The 19,869-nt window shown below is 36.6% G+C and overlaps 1 protein-coding gene across 7 annotated transcripts in view; it reads left to right on the top strand.

Annotated features, from left to right (window-relative positions):
• Positions 1-19,869, top strand: part of LOC136039551 (phosphatidylinositol-binding clathrin assembly protein LAP-like) — a 119,371-nt gene that overhangs the window by 6,660 nt on the left and 92,842 nt on the right. For all 7 annotated transcript variants that reach the window (XM_065723383.1, XM_065723386.1, XM_065723381.1 and 4 more), the window contains exons 2-4: positions 6,186-6,324; positions 17,285-17,427; positions 19,548-19,626. In XM_065723383.1, coding sequence (XP_065579455.1) covers positions 6,195-6,324; positions 17,285-17,427; positions 19,548-19,626 — 352 coding nt within the window. In that variant the 5' untranslated portion in view covers positions 6,186-6,194. The remainder of the gene's footprint in view (positions 1-6,185; positions 6,325-17,284; positions 17,428-19,547; positions 19,627-19,869) is intronic.

Genomic DNA, 19,869 nt, shown 5'->3' with positions numbered 1-19,869 from the left:
AAGACAGATTTTTGGGGAAATCCCCAAAAATTTGGGGATGGTGGAAGCACTGGTATTTTCAGGCAAAATCTGCCAAAAAATTTTACCAGGCCATGAAAACTCTCAAGTAGCATTTCTACCATGCTATCCCACTTTTTGCACCACAGAACACAGCTTGTGTTTTGACAGCTTTTCTTTCAGCAAAAATTATTTTTATGTGTAAAAATGGTATTTTCAGACAAATATGCCAACAAATTTGAAAAATGCCAAGTAGTATTGCTACTTTGCTACCCCACTTTTTGCATGGCCACTACCAAGTAGGGAAATTAGACTTAAAAATCAGGAGAAGGTTAACATAATAGTTTGGCAATACTGTCACAGAGTATGTTTTTGGTCCTTGATTCATTACTTAGTTTTATTTTCCTAGCCTAACCAGTTGTCAAGGTAGCAAAAGTAGATTATCTTGAATTTTACCCATTAAATTGCATTGTTGAGCAAGTTTAAGATTTCCATCCTTGTAATGCTCTATCAAGACTTCTATGAAAATTTCAAAAATTTGCAAAGAGACTGAAATCCTAACATGTACATGGAATTTCTTACCAAAGTTTAGACAGGTCTTAAGCCAAACTGCAAAATTGTATTGTGGAAAGGTATCATCTGGTTTCTATCCCCAATCACTTCCTAGTTTTAAGATTTATAAGGTTGCATAGAAGACATAGATTTCTCCATCAACTTTGGCAAATGATAGATTTCCTAGCTTTGGTTTGAGTCTGGTCTTCTTTGACTCTGTATTTTGAAAATACAATGCTAACAATTTGAAAGGCATCTAAAGCCATATTTTAGTTTTTTTATGGCACTTGGTATTAACCAAGTGACATATAGCAATCACAAATTCTGTTGGTCTGTCACTCCTGGTTTTGCTACTTTAGGCACTTCCAGGTAAGCTAGGATGATGAAATTTGGCAGGCGTATCAGGGACCGGACTAGATTAAATTAGAAATAGTCTTTTTCTCGATTTGACCATCTTGGGGGGGGGGGAGTGGGGAGCCTGTTAATTTGGAAACAATAGAAAAAATGAAGTATTTTTAACTTATGAATGGTTGATTACATCTTAATGAAATTTGATGTTTGGAAGGATATCGTGTCTCAGAGCTGTTATTTTAAATTCCAACCGGATCTGGTGACATTGGGGGGGAGTTGGGAGGGGGAAACCTAAAATCTTGGAAAACACTAGAGTGGAGGGATCAGGATGAAGCTTGGTGGGAAAAACAAGCATAAGTCCTAGATACATGATTGACATAACTGGAACGGATCCACTCTCGTTGGGGTAGTTGGGGGGGGGGGGTTAATTCTGAAAAATTAGAAAAATGAGGTATTTTCAACTTACAAACGGGTAACCGAATCTCAATGAAATTTGATATTTAGAAGGAATTTATGTCTCAGAGCTCTTATTTCAAATCCCGACCAGATCCTTTGACATTGGGGGGAGTTGGAGGGGGAAATCTTGGAAAACACTTGGAGTAGATGAATTGGGATGATGCTTGGTGGATAGAATAAGTAAATGTCCTTGATATGTGATTGACGTAACCGTACCGGATCTGTTCTCTTCAGGGGAGTTGGGGGGAAGGGTTCAGTGATTTGGCGAGTTTGGTGCTTTTGGACGTGCTAGGACGATGAAAATTGGTAGGCATGTCAGGGAGCTGCACAAATTGACTTGATAAAGTCGTTTTCCCAGATTCGACCATCTGGGGGGCTAAAGGGAGAGGAAAAATTAGAAAAAAATAGATATTTATAACTTATGAGTGGGTAATCGGATCTTAATAAATTTTGATATTTGGAAGGACATTGTGACTCAGAGCTCTTATTTTAAATCCTGACTGGCATTAAGCCTCTGATTTTCCTTTTAAATCAATCTATTGATTCTTAGAATTTTGTTAGAGCTCATACCATATGAGCTCTTGGCTCTTAGCTCTTCTTGCCTTGTCACAAGTGCTGTATGAGCTCTTAGCTCTTGTTTTTCTAAATTGACAACATATTTTACAATCTTCTAAACCTCATAAATTAGAATTTAGCAAAGGCATAATCACTTTCCATAGTGTTTTTTAGGGTATACCTTTATTTCCACTTTGCAGCAAATTCAGATCCTTCCTGATCTTTGAATTAGTTAAATCATAGTTAATCATAGTTAATGATATAATGATAATGATATAGTTAATGATAATTAATGATATAGTTAATGATAATGATAGTTATCATAGTTAATGATGTGAATGATCAAACATCAGATATGTCCCACTGGTACTTCCATCCATTCTACTTAATGTCTAGTAGTTTCTTTAAAGGTTCATCATTTGGTGCTAAGACTGTTGTATCTGAAAGACTATTCCAATGGTTGACTACATGGCAAGAGAAAAGCCGCTGATGGTGTCAAGTTTTGACTGATGGCTTAAACACCTTCTTTGAATGTCTCCTCCTATTCATGCCAATATTTTTGGAACTTGACAAAGTGAATTAGAGATGGGTTTCTTGTTAAGTTAGCCTATAGGTCATAAGCATATCAGCTCTTATTTGCCAGTACACTAGTGTGGATAATTTCAACTTCCTCAAATGCTCATTATAGGACTTGTCTTTCATCTTTGTTACTGCCTTAGTAGCTCTCTGTTGCACCAGTCAAGCACTTACCTTACAAGGGTATTGTACAACTTCACAAAGCAAAGATTTACTGCAAATTATTCTCTTTAAGAGGCTAAGGACAGATAAGAGGTAGTTTTGATGGAGGGACAGATAGGGCACTTGCCTCAGGTGCAGAAATTTAAGGAATACACACTCAATCAAATAATATAACAGTTACAATCATTTATAATTTTCAAAATTTATTTGTCATTTTTCCAATATCTTCATCACTATCCCTTTAAAATGAAAGTGAGTAGACTAAATTTAATTAATTTTAATGTTTTTTGTGATATTTTGTGTTCAGACTATGTTAAAATTTGGCCTAGAACTTTTTGGGAGATAGGATGGGAGGGGAGGGCTTATCAAGATTTTGGCATGGGTACAAGGGAGGCCAGAGCTAGGACAGAATTTGCATGAGACACATTCTTCTTGCAGCTTGAGTGGAATTTATAATGGCTGTTGACAACAATTCCAAGATCCCTTTCTTCATCCACAGTTCCCAGCTCTTGTATTCTATTTACAGCTGTATACAACATAGTCAAACATTTTATGGTAACAAACTGTAAGTAAGGAGCAACTCAGATAGATTGTAACCAAAACACTAAAAAATCAGAATTTTGGTATCAGTAGAATCAGCTTACTATCCTTATTCCAAATAGACTACATAAGAGTCAGCTAGCTTAATGTTACCATCAAAAGTGACAAGCCTCAGAAAATTCGCCCAATTTTCGAAAAAGGGGGGATACATGCCCTAAAAGTCAAGGAGACTTAGTAAAATTCACATCAGATTCAGCATGCCAGAGAGCCTTACTGTAGAAGTTTCAAGTTCCCTTACAGAAAAATATCTGTTCTTTTTGTGTCCATTCATAGCAATTTATATTTTTTATAAGTTGACATGCTATATAAGCTAATTTCTGATCAAGTCATAACAAGCAAAAACAAGCAAACCCCATAACAAGCAAAGCTTATTGGGCCAAATAACTTTTTTACATTTGCAATAGTGTTTTAGTATTAATAAAATGATTGATAACAATAAATTATTGAAGTCTTTTCTTTGAACATCTTTTTGCTTTTTTTTTTTTGGTAAATTAAAAAACTCATTTTGTTGATGAACATATTATTAAAAAAACAAATTTGATGGAAAAAATACATATGAGATGTTCAATCATACTTGTTGCCTTAATTTGTCCTAAAATTAACTTGTCAGCAATAAAGTAATCTTGTTAGTGGCTTGTTCAGTGCTGATGACTATTGTACTTGGATCTACTATCAGAATGTTGGGAAGAATACCAGGTTTTAATAGCCTTTAGGCTGTAATAACAATCCCTACTTTTTTTGTGAGAGGGTTGGGAAATTTGGCTACTTTAGCCATGTATTGTAATCCAGTGTGACACAATCTACTTTGTTGCATGATGGTGTTGTAAATACTAAAACCCATAAAATTGGAATACTTTGACCCAAGAATGAAGTTTTCAAGTATCTTAGCCCTTCACATGTAGAAGGTCACATTCTTGAGTCGTTTGAACCACCACAGATGGGATCTTTAGTTACCTGTCAAGCCAAGTTACCTCCCAAGTTACCAGAAAACTCAAAAACAAACTTACCAAACCAAGTTACTACCCAAGCTACCAAAAAACTCAAAAACAAAATGCTGGGGAAATTTCAGGTCAGTAACACTTTTTTTTAGGTAAACCCTCCTGCTCTTGATACTCCCTTACCGCGAGATCCAAACCTGCACTTTTTTCAACCCTTCAAGGAAAATCATCAGTATACCTCCTAAGAGTTAGACATGTGTTATGTATGTCTTGTTTTTGTTCCTAAGTAAATGTCTTTGATTGTTTTTTTGCTTGTTTGCTAATGTTTTGATATTTTTATTTTAAAGCACCCTAGCATGGAATGATTTTGAGGAACTACCTCAAAAGTGTCATGACAAGATCTGTGTAGCTACCAGTCTTCAATTTGTGTTTCTTTTGTGAATTTGAAAAGATTAGATTTGGAAGTTTCCAAATCCCATGTTTTTTTCCTAAGTTTGGCATGTTTCTAAACTGATGATTCCATTGTAAATTGAACTTGTCTTCAAATTATAATTATAGAAATGAGTTGCATTAATTCATGTTTTCCAACTGTTTATGGTCAAAAAAGATTTGTCATCTTTTGTAAAAATATTTATTTTTTGGCCCTGATCTAGGTGCTATTTTTAAGCATATTGCTGTAAGGCAGGAATTTTGAAGAAGTTGAATCAGGATAGTGCACACGTGTCCACCTCTTAGGAGAATGTGTATCAGAGGATATTCCTTGGGGGGTTGAAAAATTGGTGGCTCTTTATCAAAGTCTTCTCAATGGGGATGATCTTTGGCAATTTTCTGGGAAAGAGTCCCCTTCCTCTTGGTGGTAGCAATGGGGGTAGGTAACGCACCAAAATAGAGCTTCATAAGATAGGAACTAACATACTATCGTCTACTTTTTCCCATTGAATGCAGTGCTAGCCCCCAAAGAAATCCAGGGACAAGAGGGTATGGGGATTAAGTAGCTTTTACCAGAGGGGAAGTTGTGTACTTGCTTGAACTTTTATCAGGACCAGGCATTTACCCTCTGACCTGGAATGTGAAATTCTGATGTTTTAAGGGGATTTGTCTAACAGGAAGTTCCCCAAACTCCTGGTGGCTGAGCTTGTAGATTGCCAACACAGACCCCCACCCCAAGTCAAATGACTGACAACATCAGGAATCAGACCCATAGCCTCAAGGACATATGATTTCAAGTCAAGCATACCATTCGCTTGGTTAAGCTGACTTGCATCCTAGCCAAAGAGGAAAGTGGTTTGTTCAAACAACTCAAAAAATGTAGTATCGGACTCAAAATTGTTGCACCCTTTCTGTTTGCTGGTGGGATAATAAAATGCCTTGATGGCTATATTGGTTAAAAATGACCTTGTCACTTCCCCCTATTTGCACAAGTGATGATAACTTACCTTGGTAGCCTTATTTGTTAAATAAAACGCATTAGAAAATCCAGAGGGGTCTCCCCCAACAAAATTTTTATCCAAACTTTGAAAACGTTTACAAAACAAAAATGCATGTAAACAAGTTTTGAATATTTTTTCACACACACACCCCCCTTCTCCCAAACAAAAATCCAGGATATACCTTTGACTTCAAATAACATTTATTTTGATTTGTAGGTTCTATAAATGCCTGGACAAACAATCAAATTTCTTTGTAATTTGATAAGATTCACAATATGATTTTATTATATTTTTCGTTAGCTTTTCAATCTGAATAGTAGAGAAATACAAAATTTGCTGGGAATGTGTTATGAATATAGGTGGTTGAGATAATGAAAATTAAAATAAAAAATTCCAAATAGGAAATTGGGAGTTCGTTTTATTCTGGATAGCTTAGATAACAAAATATGGAATGAGAGAACACCAACTTCTGTCAAATCTTTTGTTCGCAGGGCAATACACCCCCCCCCCCTAAACAAAAATCCAGGACACACCTTTGACTTCAAATAATATTTATTTTTATTTGTAGGTTCTATAAATGGCTGGACAAACAATTAGCGATCGAATCCTTGCTGCTCGTCATTCTCTTGCAGGACAAGGTGTAGCCAAATCAGTATGTAAAGCGACCACGGAAGAGATTCTTGCACCAAAAAAGAAACATTTAGAATGTGAGTATGCTTTGTTGGTTCTAATGCTTTTGATAGAAGAATAAAAGGATGGAGAATAAATTAATAACAACCCGGATGTGGGTGTGGACACTTACTGACTGTGCTTTAATTGAAAAATCTCAATTAGAGAAACTGGGCCAAAGTCATTAGGCTGATTTAGCATCAATAGAACAAAAAGTGCACACACACTTATTCTTCTTAGTCCCAACTCTGACTAGCGTTTCCAATAATGTGAGATAAGATAAGGAAGAACAAGATTGATAAGATGAGATATAGTAATTATGGGGATAGATGTGATAACTCAAATTCTTTATAAAAAAAGATTATTAACGCCATCTAGTATTGCTCAATAAGATCTTAATACTTATAAACCTAGTCTAAAGTAACAGTTATGCTCATTTTAATTATAAGCTTATTTTTTAAATTTTACTCTGTTTTAACTCAAAGTTCAAAGACCAACTTTTGCCAAAAGGGGATAAAATATATACTTGGGTACACTTTTTTTAGCCTAAATATAGCAGAATAATCAAGACCAATCTATTTCTGATAAAAAAAAGAATTGAAAAGATAAGAATATAATAATAATAATTTATTTATCACCCACACGATACGTAAAGTAAATGTGGGTGAGTAAGAATTAATAAAAAAAATGCAAAGAGAAAAACAAATATACATACAAAATCAAAGAAAGAAACGGATAAGACGGTGGTGAGGGGATAGGCGCGCAAAAGCTGTACTGGAGAGTTTTCTGTGCAGAATATCCAACCTTAAAGTTATATCAGGAACGGACAATTTGCTAACAAGAATCCCGTTTAGTCCACCTGACTGGCGGTCGCCAGTAACTTTTGCTGGACTCATGAACGCAATATGGTACTGACTTCGACGCGAAAAATTCAAATTTGAAGCAGTGAGAAGATGCTACTGGAGACGAACCGAATCGTAGGAAGCGCAAAATTTGTCAATAATAAAATACTTATCTTGGGTGGCGTTTAAATTAAACGAAATAACTGAGACTGATGCACTCATGGTTGAAGGATGGAATTGCCCTTTATCCGATATTTAATAGTAAGACAGGAAAAGCTATAGGAAGGGTGTGTCTGGCCGCAGTTTGCACAGTTGTGGTTGGCCTCCACAACGAGCCTATTTTGGGACAACGCTGGGACAGGGGTTCTGCAGGTGGTCTAGTGATTGGCATTTAAAACAACATTTGGGTAGGTACTTAAACTCGTAAACAGGAAAAATTTCATAAGCCACCCTGAGGCCATGCTTGAAAAATATACATTGAGCAAAAGAATCAAAAAATTCTAAGTTTCTTAGACTTACATTGGCTCAATCTTTAGCATCCTTGGAACCATGTTGGCTTCCGAGTTTGATGTTTTGTTTTCTCTTAAGCGAAAATTACCGCTGAAATTTAGAATAATGCCTTTTTGTATCTTTATGCAGAGAATAAAACAAAATTCTTGCTTCCTCCGTGTATTTTCCTAAATTGGTACCCTTGGCTTTTACCCCGGTCACTTAAAATTGGTTATCAGTGATCTAATCGAAGTATTTGCTTTTTTTTCTTAATTTTTTTTTTATTTCTCGATCCAAAACTCCATTCCCCCCTCAAAAATATAGTAACTATTTTTTTTTACTCTAGTTCAGCTAGTATAAATGCTGGGACACCAGCGACAATTTTGAAAATGGCCTTTTTATATGTTCATGAAAAAATATGTCCAACCCTTCACAAAATTCGATAAGCATGTGTAGCATTGCTTTTTTATGGCACTTGGTATTAACCAAGTGACATATAGCAATCGCAAATTTTGTTGGTCTGTCTGTCGGTCTGTCCTGGTTTTGCTACTTTAGGCACTTCCAGGTAAGCTAGGACGATGAATTTTGGGTGGCGTATCAGGGACCAGACCGGATTAAATTACAAATAGTCGTTTTTCCGATTGACCATCTGGGGGGGGGGGCTTTAATTTGGAAAAATAGAAAAATGAAGTATTTTAACTTAGAAACGGGTGATGGGATCTTCATGAAATTTGATGTTTGGAAAAATATCTTATCTCAGAGCTCTTATTTTAAATCCCGACCAGATCCGGTGACATTGGAGGGAGTTGGAGGGTGGGACCTGAAATCTTGGAAAACGCTTAGAGCGGAGGGATCGGGATGAAACTTGGTGGGAAAAATAAGAAGAAGTCCTAGATACATGGTTGACATAAGCGGAACGGATCTTTTCTGTTTGGGAGAGTTGGGGGGGGGAGGGTTAATTCTGAGAAACTAGAAAAAACGAGGTATTTTTAACTTACGAAGGAGCGATTGGATCTTAATGAAATTTGAAATTTAGAAGGATATCGTCTCTCAGAGCTCTTATTTTAAATTCCGACTGGATCTGGTGACATTGGGGGGAGTTGAGGGGAGGGGAACCTAAAATCTTGGAAAACGCTTAGAGTGGAGGGATTGGGATGAAACTCGGTGTGAAAAATAAACACAAGTCCTAGATACGTGATTGAATTAAACGGAACGGATCAACTCTATTTGGGGGAGCTGGGTGGGGGGTTAATTCTGAAAAATTAGAAAAATGAGGTATTTTTAACTTACAAAGGAGTGATTGGACCTTAATGAAATTTGATGTTTGGAAGGATATTCATGTCTCAGAGCTCCTATTTTAAATTTCGACCGGATCCAGCGAAGGGGAAGTTGGGGGGGGGGGTGGAACCTAAAATCTTGGAAAACGCTTAGAGTGGAGGGATCGGGATGAAACTTGGTGGGAAAATTAAGAACAAGTCCTAGATACGGGATTGACATAACCGGAACGGATCTGCTCTATTTGGGGGAGTTGGGGGAGGGTTGATTCTAAAAAATAGAAAAAATGAAGTATTTTTAACTTACAAAAGAGTGATCGAATCTTAATGAAATTTCATATTAGAAGGATCTTGAAACTCAGATCTCTTATTTTAAATCCCGACTTGATCCAGTGTCATTAGGGGGAGGGGGACCGGAAGTCTTGGAAAACGCTTAAAGCGGAGAGATCAGGATGAAACTTGGTGGAAAGAATAAGTCCAAGATAGGTGACTGACATAACCGGACCGGATCCGCTCTCTTTGGTGGAGTTGGGGGGGGGGGAAATTCGGAAAAATTAGAAAAATTGAGGTATTTGTAACTTACGAATGGGTTACGAAATTTAATATCTAAAAGGATCTTGTGCTTTAGAACTGTCATTTTAAATCCTGACCAGATCCGGACACGTTGGAGGGAGTTGGATGGGGAAACCGGAATTCGTGGAAAACGTGAAAATCGAGGTATCTTACGAATGGTTGAAACTTATGTCTCAGATGCTCCATTTTCAATTCGAATCGGATCCGGGGATATAGAGGGTTGGAGGAGGGAAACAGAAATCTTTGAAACCTGAAATCTTGGAAAACGCTTAGAGTGGAGAGATCAGGATGAAACTTGATGGGAAGAATAAGCACAAGTTATTGGTACGGATCCGTTCTCTTTGGGGGAGCTGGGGGTTGTTAATTTGGAAAAATCAGAAAAATTTAGGCATTTCTAACTTAAGAACGGGTGACCGGATCTTAATGAAATTTGATATTTAGAAGGAACTTATGTCTCAGAGCTCTTATTTCAAATCCTGGCCAGATCTAGTGACATTGGGGGGGGGAGCTGGAGCGAGAAATCGGAAATCTTGGAAAACGTTTATAAATGTCGTAGATACGTGATTGACGTAACCGGACTGGATCCGCTCTTTTTAGGGAAGTTAGAAGGTGGGGTTCAGTGATTTGGCAAGTTTGGTGCTTCTGGATGTGCTGGGACGATGAAAATTGGTAGGCGTGTCAGGGAGCTGCACAAATTGACTTGATAAAGTCGTTTTCCCAGATTCGACCATCTGGGGGGCTAAAGGGAGAGGAAAAATAAGAAAGATTGACGTATTTTTAACTTACGACTGGGTGATCGGGTCTTAATGAATTTTGATATTTAGAAGGACTTCGTGACTCAGAGCTCTTATTTTAAATCCCGACCGGCATTAAGCCTCTGATTTTCCTTTAAAACAATTTATGATTCTTCGAATTTTGCTAGAGATCATAAAATATGAGCTCTTGGCTCTTCCGACCTCGTCACAAGTGCCATATGAGCTCTTAGCTCTTGTTAATAAAAAAAGATGTATTTATTAATTATACGGAACACACTCAAGAAGCAGTTATTTTAATCCTTATGAAATATGGCGAAATAGGATGAAAGTATAATACTTTAGTTTATATAATAATATAATTTGGGCTATATATTTGCACATTAGGGGGGTGTGGGGGCAAAATAACCTGACCTTACCCCACCCCCTTAATGTGCAAATATTTAGCCCAAGTTACACAAGTTAAATGCATTCTGTCACCCGTTATTTGCTTTGTGGCTATGAAACTGGTTTTCATAGATCGTGTATTATCCTTATTATCATCCTTAGCAATTTATCGTTTGCACACTTTCATCTCTATAACTATTCTCAAGGGTTGCGTGGGTCATGTTAAATCTACAGATATAGTTTTGGAACTTTTCAACTATGCTAAACAAAATGGCTATCTCAAGCTTTTGATTTAAAAATTTTTGGGGAAAAAGGGGCGTGGGAGGGGGCTAGTAGCCGTCCAATTTTTTGATCAAATAAAAGGGACACCAGAAATTAAGTTCCGTTCAAATGAAGCCTCTCCTAATGTTCTAGGACTGTTGTTTCGAGACGATCACCTCTCGGAAAAAACAACAACAAATTAACACGCATCCATGATTTTTCTTCTGGCAAATAATGCAAAATTCAACACTTTTGCAAAGGTGCTTGAAACCTCTACGGTAAGGTTTTCTGATGCCCGAACCTAATGGTTTGATTTTAATTAAAATTCTTTGACTTTTAATGGGTGTTCCTCCCTCTTTCAAAAATCATGCAAGTTTTCACAGGTTCTTAGTCATTTACGAGTAAAACTAAGCTTAGTGAATCTTTCATATTTGGAATCTAATATCTTTTAAAAGTATCTTTTAATATCTTTTAAAAAGTAGAGTTGAGAGAAAGAGTCAAACTTTAGCGTAAAGAGCGGGGCATTGAGGAGGGAGTAGCCTCTTTCATATACGAAGTAATTTCTGTGCGTTTTAAGTTTTAATGTCTCTCCTTACTTTCAGTTAAAAAAAAACTTGTTTTTTTAGTTTAATTTGAAAAATAAGCTTAGAAGGAATAACCGGAAAGTGAGTCAACTGCGAATGAGGTCCAACCATCTGGTGTGTGGTCTTTCTCTAGGGGTGCTTTTAACCATTTGCAAAATAAGCTTAGAACCAGGTTGATTCAGTGTCAGGACGTCCTGAGTTGACATCACCAGAAAGTGAGTCAACCGGGAATGAGGTCCAACCATCTGGTGCGTAGTCCTTCTCTGGGGGGCTTTTAACCATTTGCAAAATGAATTTAGAACCAGGTTGATTCAGTGTCAGGACGTCCTGAGTTGACGTCGTCGGAAAGAGAGTCAACCACGAATGGGGTCCACCCATCTGGTGCGTGGTCCTCCTATTGGGTGCTTGCAACCATTTGCAAAAGAAGCTTAAAACCGCAGTGGTGCTACCTTTGTCAAATTCAGGAGGGACTGTCCTTGGGGCAGTCTAGGACTTATGAAGAACTAGAGATGAAACATCTGAGGCTTGTTCCATTCGAGTCAGTAAGGCTTTGGGAGAAGGGCTGCCAATTCAAACCACCTTTATTCATTTGGTTCTCCAGGAGCTAGCCGGATATCCATAGGGACATGGAGTTCGTTCATCGTGCGCCAACTTGCATGAGAACTAACTTTGGCACTCACCACTACCTCTATCTCCCATATGGGGCAAAACGAGTACGGGAGGGGGATTGGTTGCCCATAGAACTACTTTCAACCATTTAAACAGGTGTCAGGACTTTCAAGTTATGATTCAATGACCCCTCCAAGTATGTACGACCACGCCTTCCATACAAAGTGGCTGAAAAGAATAATACGTGAGAGGCACATGGCTCTTTACTAAGGCAACATAAGTGCTTTAACTGTGAATAAACTAAGGATTTTGACTATAATGGGAGATACTTCTGCTTAATGTGGTCTTTTAATTATAACGGTCCTAAAAAACTTAAAGCTATTCCCGTCATCAATAAAAATGCAATATTTTTAGATATCTACGGAAATCCAATCAGTTAAAACATAACCAGCCTTTTGAATAAATTCCAGTCAAGTCTGCCAATTTTACACACCTCTTTGCAATTACCATGGCCTATGTATCAAGTAACAAATGTGTAATTAAAACAGTCACGACTCCAAAAAAATCTCGCTTTTTTTATTTTGGTGAAAGTTTTTGCTATTAATGAGTCAAAATAAATAGCAATTATGAAATGGAAGTCCTTTTTTATTACTAGGCACGTTTTTTTTCTGGTGGGGGAATTAGAAAAAAGTATCATAGGTTGGCGTATTGTGTGGCTAAGAAAAAAATATAGAAAAAATGGAAAGAATATGACGATTTTAGGGAGGTGAGTGGCTCGGGTCAAGGACTTTTTTTCTCTATGCGCACCTCCCGGCTCATAAATATCATAACTTACATAGTTCTGCCGTTAATGACTCAGGGGGAAAGTGGTTAATTTTTAAACCCAACTAAAGTATATAAAAACAATAGGAATTTGTGGCGAAATCGCACTTTAAGATTGAATCCCAATCCCCCTCATACGAGAGAACTTTTCAATGGGGTATTGGTGGGGAAAATTCACCTCTTCATCCAACCCCCTTTAGAAGACATAACAATATAATGCTGGACCTAAGAATTGTCTTCGGTAGGTTTGAAGGTTAATATTTGACATTGCAATTTTTGAAAATAAACTTTTAGATTTAAGTTTTTGGTATGACACTTGTAATTTTATAATTAATATATCTATATATATAAAAATAAGGTGTCTGTCTGTGTGTCTGTCTGTCAGGTGACGTCATGTTTCTGTGTCGACTGACGTCATGAAGTTAGTTGTCGTCATTTTTGCTATGACGGTGACGTCATTAAAGATATTTAAGACATATATGTTCACGTAGAAATCTATTAATGTTTAAGTTTAAAATGACTGATGAACTTACAATGGCAAAAGCCGATGAAGATGCTCGAAGAGTCTATGCCAAAAAACTTGCTGCTGATAGAGAAAGTCAGAAAAGAAAGCGTGCCGAGGAATCAAAAGAACAGCAAGGAAACAGGCTTGAGGCTAAAGAACGCAAAACCGTGCAGTTAGATGAAGATCCACCTGGACAGCGAGAGTCAAAACATATCAAAACTGAAAATGATAGCGATGATGATTGGGTTTTGGATTTTGACTTGGATAAGGTCATCAATGCCTACCAGATTTTAGTTAAAAAAACGAAGGTTCGGCGATATGTATTTCATAGTGAAGCTGAAAAATAAAGAAGAAAAAGAAAACTGAAAAAAGAAAAAATGTAAAAAACTAAAAAATACTAAAAAGAAAAAACACTCAAAGAGAAATTACAGACCGGGACACAAATGACGACCGGGACAGAGGGAATATAAATACTGTAACTCCGTAAAGGCAATCAAATACATATGTAAATACGTCAACAAAGGCAGTGACATGGCAGTTTTTGGCTTGCAGCCCGAAATCAAAGATTTCGACGAAATCGTACAATATCAGGCTGGAAGATACATAAGCAGTAATGAAGCTGTATGGCGAATTCTTTCATTTCCGATACATGAACGTAGTCCAGCTGTTGTTCACTTAGCGGTACATTTACAGAATGGTCAACGTGTTTATTTCTCGGAAACCAACGTGCAACAAAGAGCCCTGAATCCACCGGATACAAAATTAACAGCTTTTTTTTCGTTTTGCAAAAATGATTCTTTTGCAAAAAAAACTGCTGTATACTGAAGTGCCTTCGTATTACACGTGGAATACTAAAAATAAAGTATTTGAACGTCGAAAACAGGGTAAGTCAGTCGACGGCCAACCTACCATCTTCAAAGATACCACGATAGGAAGACTCTACACCGTTCACCCCAATCAACATGAATGCTTCTTTCTACGCCTACTTTTGGTGAATGTACCCGGTCCGACATCCTTTGAGTATTTGAGAACTGTAAACGGTACTATACATGACACTTACCGTAGTGCATGCCAAGCTCTGAATTTATTGGAGAATGACCAACACTGGGATAACTGCATCAATGACGCGTGCGAAACGTCAACCCCAAGTCAAATTCGTGCATTGTTTGGCATCATTTTAACAACTTGCTCTCCATCAGCTCCTACAGAGTTATGGGAAAAATATAAGTCAAAAATGTCCGAAGATATACTCCATCGAAAACAGTTAGAGACGTCAGATATGACTTTTGATTTTACATCAGAAATTTATAACTATACTTTAGTTATTATAGAAGATTTGTGCGTACGTATGGCAAACAAACCTCTTCAGGATTTGGGAATGCCTTCACCTAACCGTATCGCTGCTGTTTCGACATGTGTAGAATTGGATTGTGAACAAAGTTACAGTACGAGTGATCTATTGTCGTATGTACAAAATAACATTTCCAAGTTAACGTCGGAACAAAAAGACATTTATGATACGATAGACTCAATTTCAGGACGTATACAACTACCTGCTGATTTCTGTAATTTAGTGACGTCCAAAAATGAATTGATTGAAAAAGTATTTCCGAATATTCTAAAAAATTATAAAAATAATAAATGGCTAAGTGAAAGAGCGATTCTCGCACCCAAAAATATAGACGTCCACGATATCAACATTATTGTTTTGACCAGGATTCGAGACCAGGCAGTCCTTTACAAGTCAGTCGACACAGTTTTGGAACCAAATGAAGTGGTTAATTATCCATCTGAATTTTTAAATTCCATAGATCTTTCAGGGTTTCCACTACACATGCTACCACTAAAAATAGGTGTACCAATAATACTTTTAAGAAATATCAACCCACCAAAGCTTTGCAATGGCACGCGACTTGCCGTAAAAAAAAACAATGGAAAACCTAATAGAGGCCACAATCTTGACAGGGCCTTTTGAGGGTGAGGCTGTTCTTATTCCTCGCATTCCCATGATTCCAACGGATCTGCCTTTTCAATTTAAAAGATTGCAATTCCCAATTCGATTAGCATTTGCAATCACCATTAACAAAGCTCAAGGTCAATCATTAGAAAAATGTGGTATAGATCTTAATACTGATTGTTTTTCCCATGGACAATTGTACGTTGCATGTTCGAGGGTCGGTAAACCTGACAATCTATTTATATGCAGCGACAATTGGACAGCGAAGAATGTTGTATATTCGCAAGTTTTACGCAGTTAATTTGTATTGTATCTATCTATCTATCTATCTATATAAAAACGAGTTGTGTGTATGCATGTTTGTTTGTTTGTAAAAAGAGCGTTTGCATATGACGTCATTATTACGGTACATACCGTAATACGGCTTTGAATATGCACAGACAATGGGAAAGCCAAGAATGTTGTATATTCGCAATTTTTACGTAGTTTAACTCCTGCAGACGAAATGAATGCTTGCCTGAAAAATTCTAATTTATGGGCACACGTAAAAATATTAAAATTAACTACAAATATGCGTGTCCGATTGCAAAACAATGACTCTGGTCAAACATTTTCAGATCAATTGCTGGCAATTGGAAACGGAAAGCTCCCAGTAGTGGGAAAGCCAAAAATGTTTGACAAAACATTGCGAACAAAAATGTTCGCAATTTTTACGTAGTTTGAAACACATAGCCTATATAAATCTATCTATATTCACAGGTGGGACACAGGGACACAACTACAATGGCGCGTAACGACTTACGCGCGCGGGGGGGGGGGGGCTTGGGGGGGGGCGCGAAGCGCCCCACCAACTAGGTGTTGGGGTGGCGCTTCGCGCCACCCCAACAGCTAGTTTATTTATTAATTATAGTTATTTTCTTGTTTCCCAAGAGTATTTTAGACCCAATAAAAAAAAAGTTTTGTAATTCAGCTGATATTGATGCGTTAACAACAAGGATAGAAATACTTTTAGAGGAAAACATTTTTGTTTAGTCTTCCTAGATACGTGAATAATCATAACTAGTAAATAACTATATAAGTTCAACCAAACTAGGTACGAAAAAAAGAAATAAAAAGCAAAAAAAAACAACTTTCTGAAGTTATTTCGCTCTTTGCATCATAGAACTTGAATAGAATTTGTTTTGCGGGAGTTGACAGCTTCGAAAAACACAAAATAGGCTAATTGTGTGGAATATACATCGCTGTGAATCTAAGGTGGAAAAATGCCAGGTGAGGTGAGGCGGAAAACATGTGGTTTTGCTGCAAGTTCACTAATATGCATTGGAAAATCGTAACAGTCTCAAGATTTTGTGGGGATGTACAATTTGAGAAGGGTCTTGACCACCTCTACCACCGTGTATATGGCTGCATTATGGTATTTAAATATATATATATATATATATATATATATATATATATATATATATATATGTATATATATACATATATAAATATATATATATACATATATAAATATATATATATATATATATATATATATATATATATATATATATATATATGTATATATATATATATATATATATATATATATATATATATATATATATATATATACTGCTTACATAGCTTTATTGTAGTGTCAAAAGGTTTTTCTTGTATTTTTTCTGTAATTTTTCTTTATGTAGATTTTCTATTTTCTGAAGCTATGTTGCTATTTCCATTGAGAAACCTGGATAGAATTTGTTTTGCGGGAGTGATTGGCAACTAAAAAAAAACACAAAATACAGAATATGCATAACGCAATCTTAAACAGTTCAAGATTTATTGTGGGGGGGGGCAATCCGAGGCGATCTGAATCCACCATCCCGTGTGAACGTGGCTGTATTATAGTATCTAAGTGTTTTTTTGTATTTTTTTTCTATAATTTTTCATTTTTGTAGATCTGCTGCACTGCACAAATGAGCCCAATGTGTCTATTCCGCAGTTAGCAAATCTTCTTATTGAACGATCGCAAAGTAGCGGTTGGGTAGTTGTGTTCAAATCATTAATAACTACACATCATTTAATGTGCTACGGAAATGAGGTAAGTCCCAGCCACCACTAATTCATTTCAAAATTGTCAGCCTAGATTTTTGTAATTAGTACATGTACCATCAAAAGTTTGTAGACTTAAAAAAAAAAAAAAAAAAAAAAAAAAAAAAAAAAAAAAAAAAAAAAAAAAAAAAAAAAAAAAAAAAAAAAAAAAAAAAACACGGTGGAAAGTGGTAAGGAAGTGGCATCTCTTTCTCCTCACCAATATAACTTCAAGCCCTAAGCGTTAATTTTAAACGACTCGTGTTCCGTCTGTTGTAGCAATGAATGCAGAAATTCCCTTTATTCCGTTGCACTGGTATAAAACCTTAAATATCAGACTCGTAAATAGCTCACTATTTTGAAAATTGCTCTCTTTCATTTTGGATGAGTACCAATAACAAATACAACTAGTTTTGTGTGTTATAATTGAACTAAAACTAAAATAATTAAGTAAACTAAATAAAACTACATAATTTACGAACAAATATATAAAAAACTAAAATAACCCCGTAAATACAAAAATAAAACTAAATATTATAATAAAACTAAAGCTAACATCGTTTAAGAATGTATCGTAAGCTAGATTACTTGCTATACCCTCCTGTTTGTCTCCAATGTCCTTTCACATACCATGTTCATGATTAGCCAGTTCTTTCTTCTCAACTCTTCTTCTATTCTGTTTCTTCTTCAACAATTTTTTCTCAGCGCGGAACTATTCTTTTTATGCAGTTTTCTTGCTTTAAGGATATTATTTGAAGAAACGAATGAATGACAGACTGAAATATTAATAGCATTCATTGACTTTTTAAAGGCTTTTGGTTCTGTACATAGGAAATCCTTATGGAAAATTTTACATTACTATGTGCTTCTCAACAAGATGAATTAGTATTATTGCTCCTTAATATAATGAGTGTTGTATGAACCGACGTTGAAGACCTGACCTAATGGATCCAGATCCACTCTGGTGTACGACAAGGCTGTATCCTCTCTTCTGTGCTTTTAACTATCCTCATTAACTACACACTCTGGACATTTCACTTTGTTGGAGGGATACAGTTGAATGAGAACCGCAGTATCTTCGATGGTGATTTTGCTGATGACATTGCCCTCCTTTATCATCTAAGGGAAGACTTAAAGTAGAATATCATAGAGCTCAAAAACACAGCTGGACTAGTAGGATTAACAATCAGTACCCAAAAACAAAAGTCATCGTTTTGGAGAATCTTTATAGAGAATATTACGGCACATGGGCTTTCAAACAAAAGAAACTAATATAATTGTTGCTTTATATAGTGACCAGCTGAATGCTATACGGACTGACGAAGGGAACCTGACTGAATGGATCCAAATCCACTCTGGTGCACAACAAGGCTGTATCCTCTCTCCTGTACTTTTCATTAGTTGCATGAGTTAGATGGATTCAGTTGAATGAGAACTGTACTATCTTTGACGGTGACTTTACTGATGGCATTGCGCTCCTTTTTCATCTAAAAGAAGACTTACAGCAGAACATCACAGAGCTTGCAAACACAGCCGGACGAGTGGGATCGGCAATCAGTACCCAAGAAACAAAAATCATGTACAACAATATTAATTTAATGCTCAGCCGGCTACTAATGGTCGGTTCTGATGAGCAAAAGGAGGTTGCAGAACTTAAGTATCTTGGAAGCCTCATAAATTCTGATAGAAACCTAGAGCGCGAGATCATTATACGCAGGGCTTGTGCAGGAGATGTCTCTTGCGTAAAGTCTGCCAAAACCTTCATACGTAAAAAGAACAAAGTAACCATTGATTTGAATAGAGAATTCGAAATAGTCAATGGTGGAATGGGGACCATATGGGGTCTGAATTAGTGAAGACAGGCTTCTGGTCTTACCCCCTCCCCTGCATTAAAAGGCGTGGGCGGCGAAAAGCGTCGCTCGGTGGATGTCTAGAGTGGGAGGCTGCCATGGCAGGTACATCTTTGCCTAATCTGTGACCGCAAGTTCACCAGAGGTTGTCGACTTATACGCCATTCCGCCTGGGAGGAACTAAGTCTATGTAGCTATTCTTACTTTTCTTGTATTCTGATTCTTTTTACTCATTAATTTACTCTTTTTGTTCATTAAATTTTTTCCAATTTCTTTTTAGCGGTTTACTCAATATCTGGCATCAAGTAATTGTAGTTTTCAGTTAAGCAGTTTCACGGACAAATCAGGAGGTCCTCAAGGTAGATAAACCTAATTATTTATCAACTACTAAGTTTGAGTCGTGTTTGTTAAAATATTTTTACGTTATTATATAATTCATTTTAATCATTCATTTCAAAATTCACTATTTAGACCTAGCAGTTATGGACACTTCGCAAACACTTGATGCTTGAAAAAGAAAACAGCCTATATATTTACAGCCTATCTACATATAACTACAGCCTATATATTTTATGACCGCATATCCCGAAGATTAGACGTTT

The sequence above is a fragment of the Artemia franciscana genome, chromosome 19 (assembly GCF_032884065.1).
Source record: "Artemia franciscana chromosome 19, ASM3288406v1, whole genome shotgun sequence".
NCBI classification, from domain to species: Eukaryota; Metazoa; Arthropoda; class Branchiopoda; order Anostraca; family Artemiidae; genus Artemia; species Artemia franciscana.
This window is presented reverse-complemented; position numbering and strand designations above follow the sequence as displayed.